Source organism: Gavialis gangeticus, unplaced genomic scaffold, assembly GCF_001723915.1.
Source record: "Gavialis gangeticus isolate Ggan-Ray unplaced genomic scaffold, GavGan_comp1, whole genome shotgun sequence".
Taxonomy (NCBI): Eukaryota; Metazoa; Chordata; order Crocodylia; family Gavialidae; genus Gavialis; species Gavialis gangeticus.
In genome coordinates this window covers 10,623,570-10,634,095 of record NW_017728993.1, presented here as the reverse complement: position 1 = coordinate 10,634,095, position 10,526 = coordinate 10,623,570, and the positions used below count along the sequence as shown (strand labels likewise).

At 43.5% G+C, this 10,526-nt stretch overlaps 1 protein-coding gene across 1 annotated transcript in view; it reads right to left on the bottom strand.

The window, feature by feature from the left end:
- Positions 1 to 357: 357 nt before the first annotated feature.
- LOC109305296 (FRAS1-related extracellular matrix protein 1-like) overlaps positions 358 to 10,526 on the bottom strand; it is a 28,643-nt gene continuing 18,474 nt past the window's right edge. Inside the window, 3 exon segments of the mRNA XM_019528294.1 lie at positions 358 to 416; positions 1,905 to 2,054; positions 10,223 to 10,237. Coding sequence (XP_019383839.1) covers positions 358 to 416; positions 1,905 to 2,054; positions 10,223 to 10,237 — 224 coding nt within the window.

Here is a 10,526-nt window from a genome sequence, read left to right as displayed (position 1 = left end):
CACGGTGTCACTCTTGACCCACATTTAGGTCAGCACACAACCTTGTCTATGGCAGCAGGAAATTTGGTTTCATTTCAGACTTGGAATAAGCCTAACCAAAATACAGGATAGCGCATCTCAACATACAACGTTGTGCACTCATTTGCCCAAAATACATTGTGTGCCTCTTCCTCAGTGCCTATGATGGGGCTGTCTAGCAAGGACACCAGAGACGCCAGCTAAGCATAAAGCTGTCCGTTCCATGGCTGATTTTTTTTCTTTTTTTCAAGAGCAGAGAAGAGTGTGGTATGGAAAGCAATTGTACTTAAGGCAGCATTAATGTGTGCAGTGCATTCTGGCTGCTTCTTCTTGCCTTAATTATATGTGATCTTTATCCTGGGCAACATCTGCACGAACTGTCTTCGAGAAGCTAACACCTGGGAGAATGTAAGACAGAAGGGAGGGAAGGAAGTTACTCTAGACATGGATTACAGCTGGCATAAGGGTGAATACAAGCCACCAGTTCAGCCAGACTTTCAGGAAGTACCATATAAAAAGAGGAGGTGGGAGTAGAGGGGCCTATCAGTTTTTCCCATTGTACCAAATTGTTTAATTTTATCATTCCCCCCAAAAGTCCTGCTCTTGTTATTATTAATATTATTATTAGAAGTAGTATTTTTAGAAAGAGTCTAATTTAACCATAGAATCAGTGAAAAGTGGGCTGAACGACAGACAATCACAATCATCCCTATCTAAACCATCTTAGACAAGTGCTCGTAACCTGTTCTTAAAAACTTCATGAACAATCCTCACACACAACTACTAGGCATAATACCTGAATGATCATAAGCACTATACAGTACCAAAAGTACCTTGAACTTGTCACAGGTGAAAGTAGGGAGGCGAGGGCATGGCAATATCCTGCCACTACAGGAACAGGAAGCAGTTTGCTAAAATATGCTCAGAGGTAGCATTAGCCCTGGGAGCATGCTGTATGCTGAACCTAGTGACTTTCCAGGACCCATCTGGTCTGGGGTGCTATGTGCTTTCATCCATGGAGCACACTCCCAAATCCAAAAACTCTTCAGCAGCGACTCAGGCTAGTTAAGTGTTTATCACACTGTGCTTTCCAGTGCTGGTGCTCCTCAGAAAACAGCTGCATTTTGTGTAACAGGAGCCCTTCTTGGTCTCACTTCAAGACAAAGCAAAACAAAAAATTACCACGTCTCTTTCTGAGTCAAGTTCTGCTTCGGGCTGTTGTCATCAGATGGCAGTTCTCTTATGTTTAGCCAACTCTGGAAAATGCACCGTCTCAGAGCCTTAAACGAGTAAAAAAAAAAAAAGGCCTTGGCCTTTTTTGTACTGTGGGGTTTGAGTGTTGGGAAAGGGAACTGCTGCTCTCCTGCAAGTAGCAGGGCATGTTAGCCTCTAAGAGCTCTGCAGAGAACGGGGATGGGAAAGGGGGAGCTTCTACATTGGCCTCACGTTAATACCAGATGGGACCATGTTCAGGATCTAACTTTCCAGCAGAGTAGCAGCTATGCTGGGGTCAGCAGGGTATTAACCAAGAAAAAGAGTGCTTCTTTATAAAGCAGCAGTAAAGTGGGATCTACTGCATAGCCTCCCCTGGCAAGATTGGTGGAACAGAGGACACTTTTGCAAAAATCCCTGCTCCCCTTGAAGTGGTGGCAGGGACAGGGTTTGTCCGAGTGTGCATAGCATGCAATTATGTGACTGTCCTTTACATAACTTGAGCTTGGTACTGCAGCAATCACTGATGTTTTATCCATCAAGATGCTGAGAACTTCCTGATAGTGAAGGGTGCTCTCATATTTGGAAGACAGACTCATCAGCACCTGGCAGGATGGGACCACATGCCTTAAAAAGGTACACCCTTTAGGTATATTCAACTTGCTCTGTCTTACCTGCCATTGAGTCTATAATTCTGACAGTCAGTTCATTCTTCTGCCCTAAAACCACATTTTTAGGTGCACTCAATGTAATTTTAAACACTTCATAGTTTTCTTCCAGGCCATCATCCTTAACGTAGATATTCCAAGCCTTTATGGAAACACCTGCAATATGTAAAAGCAAATGCATAAATCTTGGTAATGCTAGAACATGGCTTTCCCAAAGCAAGACAAAAATGTAGTTATGTGATGGCTAAAGTACAGCCAAAAACTTCATTTATAAAGATCTCAAAATAGATGGGAGTAAGCAGCAAAAACAGGCTGGAGCAGTAAAACGTGAGGAGAGACAGGGAGAGCGCACTGTCAGCAACATCCAAAATAGGAAGTGCTTGTTGTACTAATTCATTTCCAGCAATGGCTTCCTTTGACGCAGCAAATTTACATCATAGCATCCTTAATGCGTGGACATAAAGGCCTTTAGTGCACTTGGAAACGGCCCCAGTTCAGCCATTGCTGATGCAGCTGCCCTGCTGCTGACCTCTAAGTATAGGCAAGGGCAAGCTGCGGCTTCTACCACCAACTAATCCAGGTTTACTCCTGCTCAAATCTCTCTCTAAAGGAAAATAAAAAGCAAGGGTTTGTAGTCTTGCCTGTGCTCCTGCAAACCTAATACAGGAAACACTGCAGATTCTTCACCCCAGGTAATGCTATTCAGTTTCAAAAGCAACTGGACAGTTTTTTAAAAGGCAGCCAGTGAATGTGGATCATTTTGGGCATCTGTAATAAATCTAGACGGATAACAACTAAATAGCAGTACGAGTGAGACCCATCTCAGGGAGAAAAAAGCAACTATCGAGGTGACAGCTCAAAGAGGTTGCTAATTTCATAGATTTCATAGACATTAGGGCTGGAAGGGACCTCAAAGATCATCAAGTCCAGCCCCCTGCCCCGGGGGTGGGAAGTCAGCTAGGGTCAAAGGACCCCAGCAAGGTAAGCATCCAAGTGTTTCTTGAATAAGTCCAGAGTAGGTGCCTGCACCACCTCTGGAGGGAGTCTATTCCAGGTCTTGGGGGCTTGGACAGTAAAGAAATTTTTTCTTACATCCAGCCTAAAACAGTCTTGTAGGAGTTTATGACCATTGGTCCTTGTTTTTCCTTGGGGCGCTCTGGTGAACAGACGTTCTCCCAGATCCTGATGAACACCCCTGATGTACTTATAGGTAGCCACCAGGTCACCCCTGAGCCTGCACTTTTCCAAACTGAAGAGTCCCATGGCTCTCAGCCTCTCATAGGGCCTATTCTCCTGCCATCTGATCACGTGCATGGCTCTCCTCTGGACTCTCTTCAGCTTCTCCACATCCTTCTTGAATTTCAGAGCCCAGAACTGAATGCAGCACTCCAGCTGCGGCCTCACCAAGGCCGAGTACAGCGGGAGGATGACATCCTGAGATTTACTTGAGAAGCATCTATGGATGCAAGCCAGAGTTTTGTTTGCTTTACCAGCTGCGACATCGTATTGGTGGCTCATGTTCATCTTGTGGTCAATCATGACCCCCAAGTCTCCTTCAACAGTGGTGCCAGCAAGCGTAGCACTGCCGAGCCTACAAGTATGCCACGGGGGGGGGTTTTCCAAGGTGGAGTACCTTGCATTTATCAGTATTGAACGTCATCAAGTTTGTGTCCACCCACTTACTAAGCTTATCTAAGTCAGCCTGGATCACTAGCCTGTTCTCACGTGTGGACGCTATGCCCCAAAGTTTAGTGTCATTGGCGAACTTAGCCAGTGCACTTCTGACACCAATGTCCACGTCATTGATAAAGATGTTGAAGAGAACCGGTCCAAGGACAGATCCTTGGGGGACCCCACTGGTTACAGAGTGCCATAATGACTCGCTGTCATCAACCACTACTCTCTGGGTCAAACCTCAGAGCCAATTTCCCAGCCATCGGACTGTGGTGTAGCTGAGGCCATATTTGGTGAATTTTTCCATGAGGTCATGGGACACCAGATCAAAGGCTTTTTTAATACTCCATGCATAGTTGGAAAACAAAAAAATCACCTGCCCACCCACACCACACCTTGCACCTTCCACCTGCACTCCCCTTCTAAGTCACTTGAGCCCATTGATCCTGAGTTGTGTGCTCAGAGCAGCACCTCCAGGCCCTGGGTAGCATGCAACAGTGTAGCAAATTTCCAGAGAAAGTCCTTTCTAGCTCCCACTGGGTGTCTGTACACGAGATGCTATATTGCTGTAGTGACAAACTACGGTGACATAGCTTGTTGCTACGGCAGTCTAGCTTAGGTGAACATGAACAGTGATGCCACTGCTACTGTGCAGTAGAGTCAGAAACGATCCTGCATTGCCAGGACTACGCAGCAACGGCGGTAACTGTGCAGTTATTTTGCTATAGCACATACTAAATGACCGTGCAGTAACAACCGTGCAGTCGGGCACATGTGTTTTTGCCCCCATTTTTCAGGGGCAAAAAGCAGCAGCACACACAAGCTCATCAGCACACCAACGCCAATTTTTTGTTTCACGTTACCCCTTTCTGTCTTAGGAAACCTGCTTCTCTCTGCTTCTCTGTTGCTTAGGATGCTTAAGCCTGCAGTGTTGCTGCTACTGGCAAGGGTGTACCAATCACATGCTCTTATCTTGATTGCCCTTACACTCTTTATTAATCCTTTTAAACTCAGCTTTCTAGCCTAATTCTTTTCACAGAAATACAGAGCTCACCAGACATTCTCACTTTATGAAAACTGATTACCATGCTACTCCCTGCCCCAAATGCAGCTTCCTCCTGTTTTGCTGCTGCTTCTTTTTTTTTCCAAATCTTCTGAAAACATAACGTAAAAAGCAACAGGGCAGATTCAAATCCCAGGTGTGCTAGTGTAAGCATGGAGCAATTCTACCCAAAATCACAGGTTATTGTGGGTTTCACCAGAGTAACTAAGGTCACAAACTAGCCCAATACCTAAAGGCATGGTTTGCTTCAGACAGCAGTAAAATACACATACAGGGTTTAAGCAGCTAGGAGGAGGATGGAGTTATTTACCAAAGACAATGGGTCTGAGAGCCAAAGTTGCAGTTGCCTGAAATTAGAATTGGCTCATAACTACAGAAACGTACACCTGTGCTGAGAGCTGTGTGCAGCTGGTGTTAAAAGACCTGCATTCAGCTGCAGGGAAGATGAGAGGTTTGGGGAAATGATTCACATGTCTGCATATTAGACATGGTCTGATACAAGCTCTGAGTGAATGGTGAGAAAGATTTGATTTGGACTCAGAGGAAGGTTCCTTCCCATCCTGAGTCCTGATCTGGGGACAAATCCCAACGGTGGCGAGTAAAGTCAATGGGACAAGTATCTATGCTTAAGAGCTTGCAGTAGAATTTGGATAGCAAAAGGTTTAAACATTTTCACTGCAGGATTTGGAGGGAGGGAACAATATTAAAAATGGAGTGAAATATACCATTAACCTCAAAAAAATAATTTTAAAAATGTCGCTCAGCTTTATGGGTAGTTATGGGCAGCTGTGATGACCCACAACTTATGTGAGAGGCAGGGATTTCTTAGGGTGGTATTTTTCATTCGACCAACATGTAGCTGGAGTAACTTTAGACGAGCTTTTGAATGCAAGACACTTCATCAAGCTATTCATTCTTGTATTGTAAAGCTTGTCTAAAGCTTGTCTATGTAGTTTATCCCAATAAAATATATATCCCTGAGAAATCCTTGCTGATCAGCTTTATGGAATTCTATGGATTTTGCATTTTCAGGCAAAGTGCCTGGGCCACTTTATAAATGTATCCACAAAATTCTAAAAAAGTAAATCAAAAGGAAAGTCTTTACTCTCTCACTATTAGCCCAGAAAGTTGGATGTTAATGTCTGTGGTACTCACTCTTGAGTATTTGAGAGAAAAAGTCAACAACAGGGTTCTCCAATCCATGACTAGAACTGAACAAAAACTAGAATTTCCAACTTATAGGACATTCTGATATTTCAACATTTATTTTAAACTCTGAATTGAGACAAGTTGAAATATTGGCAGTGTTATAGATGAAAAAAGCCCCCAACATTTTAAATTTGGGACAGGTGTCTGTTTGGCTGAAATGAAACTTTTTAACGTTCCTCAAGCCAAACATCTAGTTTTGGCTTTTTGAGCCAAGTCAAAATTTTTCAGTTGAGGTTCAATTTTTCCTTTTGATTTTTCTGACTGAAAAGTTTTCCGTAAAACTGAACAGAGCACAATTACATTTTGCAGGCATTACATTTTCCTTGAAAAATGATTTTGATGGAAAAATGTTGATAAACTCTGTTCATAAGGTGCATAACTCAGGAAGGCAGCAAATTCCCAAAAGAAGGCAAGCAGAGCGTCTGTCTTCCACTTAGACCCTTTCTAGGAATCACATTTAATGCATTAACTGTTTCCTTGTGAACTGAATACTTTGGGCAATATTCTTGTCCTGCATTGCTCAATGCAGTATGTAGTATATGAATGCCAGGGGGGGTCCACCGAGATCCCAGAGGAACATCAGTAGAGCAGAGGTTGTGATGAAGATCCAACAGGAAAGCAAAAAGGCTACAAGGGAAAAAGATGACAAAATTTTTTGGAAAAGCCTGGAGCAACCACTGCCAAAGGATATGAAGAACTGAATGTCCCCCAGGGCCAACAAGATGCTTAGATACTGTTGCCCTGCCAAAATGGCTAGCCAGATGGAAAACTATAGCCAGGTTATATTTGAAAAAGGATCCCTATAACCACAAAAACTACAGCAGCAAAAAGGTAATTACATAGCTATCTACACATAACTGGGTAACTGTAACCAAAGTAACTGACTGATTACCAGTTACAACTGTTTTTAGTGGTATAACTGTAATTGCTAAGTGGTTGATATGAAAAACATAGGATTTACTATAAACGATTAATTCACGTTACCAACATCATCATTACACAAGACCAGCAACAACGCTGGCATCCAACCATGTCATTAGCTATTGACTGTGGCTCCCCAATAATAACAATTGCCTCAAGTTACATGTCCACAAGTATGAGAAACAAATTGCACCAAAACCACCAAAAAACGTTCCTAAAAAGAAAACAGAGATGTCAAATACCGAACATGCATTGCCATTTTCTTTCCCTTAAGTCCTGGCTTTGGTTAGCATGCATAGCAGACTCTCCTCTGTTCAACAGGACTCTGGGTACTGTTTCCTCACATTTCTCTAGGCACTCTCACACATGCCATTTTTGCATGTCCTGCTCCCTTTCTTGTACCAATCTCACACTGAGTTCTGCAGGTAAAATGGCACAGGAGTCTGAGCTAGGCAGGCACACTAAATCCCAAGCCAAGGAGCAAAGGTGTGGCCAGGGGAGCTTTTATTCATACCCCTAAACTCAAGGAATGAAATCCAAGCCACACTGAACCTAACGGGAATTTTGCAAATGTCTCTTAAAGGGACTGGATTTCATTTCCAGTTGTTTACCTCAAACTACACATACCAAATCTAATGGCTTTATTATGATTTCCTCTTGGCACGAGATTGCACTATTGCTTCAACTAGCTATTATTGGATATGGGGCCTAAACCAACTCCTATTTACCTATGCTATTTTTTTATACCACACTCAAAACTGTATCAAGTACATTGAATGTACATCTCTCCACTGGACTCTTAAATACTCATTCGGTCCTATTTTTAGAGAGCTGATTGTCTATCCTGGCGGATTCGTTCCTTCTTTGCTCTTTCCCTATAACATTTTTGGATGATTTTTCTCCCAGCTGCACAAGACACTTGTTTCCCTGCAATGGTACAGGGATGATCAGCTGTGCAGGTAGATGGGGTAGTTTGTGGGTCAAATTACGGCGCTGTTCAGGAGTGCCAAGACCATAGGCAAAACTTCCTTACCATTAAAATTTGTTCAGCTATTCATTGCCGTATATGTTTAAAACGTTGCCAAGGAAAGGACCTTGATCTTCTTTGATTTCGTAAGACAGAAAGAGAGTGAGAGATGATTAACAGGGAAGCATGAAGCCTGCATGAAGGGAAGCTATAGCCAGTGTAGACATCATAGACTCAGGGCAGCCCAAGTGAGAATGATTTCCCCTTCTTTCCTCCTAGACAGTCACAAAGGCAAAAGGATCAAAGAGACCAGAATGACAAGGGCAAGTGAGTATAGGGGCAATGGTTCCAAGAGAAGTCCCTAGTGCATTGGTTTCGCAGTGGCTGAGAAAGTGAAATAAATCCTGGGCACTAGCCAGAATAGAGCTCATGAGATGGACAGCACAACCGTGACAAGGGAGAAAACCAATAATGCTTACCAAAAAGGGGTAAGTATTAGTATTCTCAAATATTAGTGACAGAGGTCGTATGAGCTCTTAGAAAGACAGAAGGGACATGCCTACAAACCGCTGTTGAAGACTGTGGCAGAGATGAATGCAGAACTCAGATTTCTTTACATTTAGCTTAAGACACGAATACTTTCTCAGACTAAAATGCTACTCCACCCTGCACCTCGGCTGCCAGGAGATGACAAAATTCAGGAAATTAAAAAAAGAATAGGCAAATATAAGGCAGAATATAACAAGCAGACAAGGTGCCACAAAGAGAAGGGCCAGGGCCATCGCCACATCAGATTCAGTTCAGTGATATTTGTGTGAAGAGGCTGTCAGCCAAGGCAATAAGGACATCTACATGGGAACAGCTGCTCTGAGAAGCCACTTGAAAAACTAGGAGGCACTAGACTAGGAAAAACATCTGTGGTGCCGCAACACATGTCTCCTTACATCCAGCATTAGTGCTGCTGGGGACAGGGAGGACAGGAGCAGCTCTGACAACACTGGGCTCAGAGCCACGTCCATGACCCCCATGAGCTGCTGCATTCTCAGTGCAAGGGTAACAAAAACAAACAGGTACATATGGCAGGAGGACAGGCGTACATGCTTAAAGGTAGTTTGTTCATGTGATGCCACAAATCACAGCTTTAGTGAAATAGAGGGCTCCCAGGCAGGACCAAAACCTTCCTCCAGCCTAAAGGAAAGAGCCAATCAGTGGCTATGCATCTGCCTCTCTTACATCGGAAGCAACAGAACTTGGGATTCCCTTTTGGGCCAGTTAGGGACACACTGGGAAGGGGGGGAAGTGACTTTAAGTAACCTTTGCACCTGACCTACGCAGGGTTTCTCTGAACGCAGCAGCAGTTCCCGAAGCTTGCCAGTACTGCCCAGAACCTCTGCACTGCTGCCCAATGTAGGCCCTAATACAACCATTCTGCTCCTGTACGCCTCCTGTGCTGGACAGTGCCGAAGCGTGCTCAGATAATGAAATTTCATACTGCCAGCACCCAAGTACTCTTCCTGCAGATGGAGCCAGGCCTCTTAGACTCTTTTCCACGGTGCAAAATTGGCCAGAGATAAGCATTTCAGGAGAATTTACTGGTACTTTCCATGCATAGATGTTGAACTGAAGCACCTTTGAAAACCAACCTGATCACATCACTACATTAGCACTTTTTCCTCTACTGGGTCATTACACCCATGATGATGTTACAAGTGTCATCAAGGACATTGATAACAGTGAGCCCGTGATATTAAGAATGTAAATGGTGAACAGCCTTCCTGCACACTGGTTCATACAAGAGAGGATGACTAGGGGAGCTCTAGCTAGATATAGCCTTTGACTATATTAGCTTTGTAATGTTGCAGAAGATGGGTGGGAACTGGGAGCAGCGAGTCTATTCTGCAGCTGATATGATCTTAGTAAAGAGCAAGGAAAGCCTGCAGGTTAGCACCTTGAGAGAGGTTTCAGAAGACTAAGTAACATGGAGGAATACATTCACATAATTTACAAGGTATTGCTATTACTGGGGCTTTTATTACTGCCAGAAAAGATTTATTCTTTCAATAATGATTTTAAAAGATGGACCTTATCATCCTGCTCCAGAATAAAATGTGGGGGTATTGCCTTTAGCCTACTGAGGAAGGACTAAAATAATTGAGGAAAAGTGGAAGGCATCTTTCTCTGGTGGTGAACAACTTACATTAAGACTGTAGATAAAAGTTACCAGTGATTTAAGGTGCCTCCATTTTTAGGTTATCGACTTGAAAGCCTTTCAATGGGCATGAGTTTCAGAGAACTCCATGAAGCTCAGTACTTTTTGCAGATCAGGCTGAGGTTGAACACCCAGGCCCCATGGTACCTGTATTAATGCTAGTCTGTATTGCTTACCAGTACATTTGGGGAAGTTTCTTGTTTTTAATATCTGTAATGTGACCATTAAAAAAATGATATTTAATGACTCAAAAAAGGAAAAAATTAAAATGATTACTGTACCAGGATCAAACTGCACTAAGAAACATATCACAGAATCACAAAAGTCGGGTTAGAAGGGACCTTGTAGATCTTCAATCCGACCCCCTGCCTGGGCAGGAGAGAAAACTGGGCTCAGATGACCCCAGCTAGGTAAACATCCTCTTAAAGACCCCCAGGGTAAAAGCCAGCACCACTTCACTTGGAAGTTGGTTCCAGATCCTAGCCATCCTGACTGTGAAGTAGTTCTTACAGATGTCTCTCTAAACCTATTCTCCAACAACTTGTGGCCGTTATTCCTTGTTATGCCAAGGGGCGCTAGGGGCAC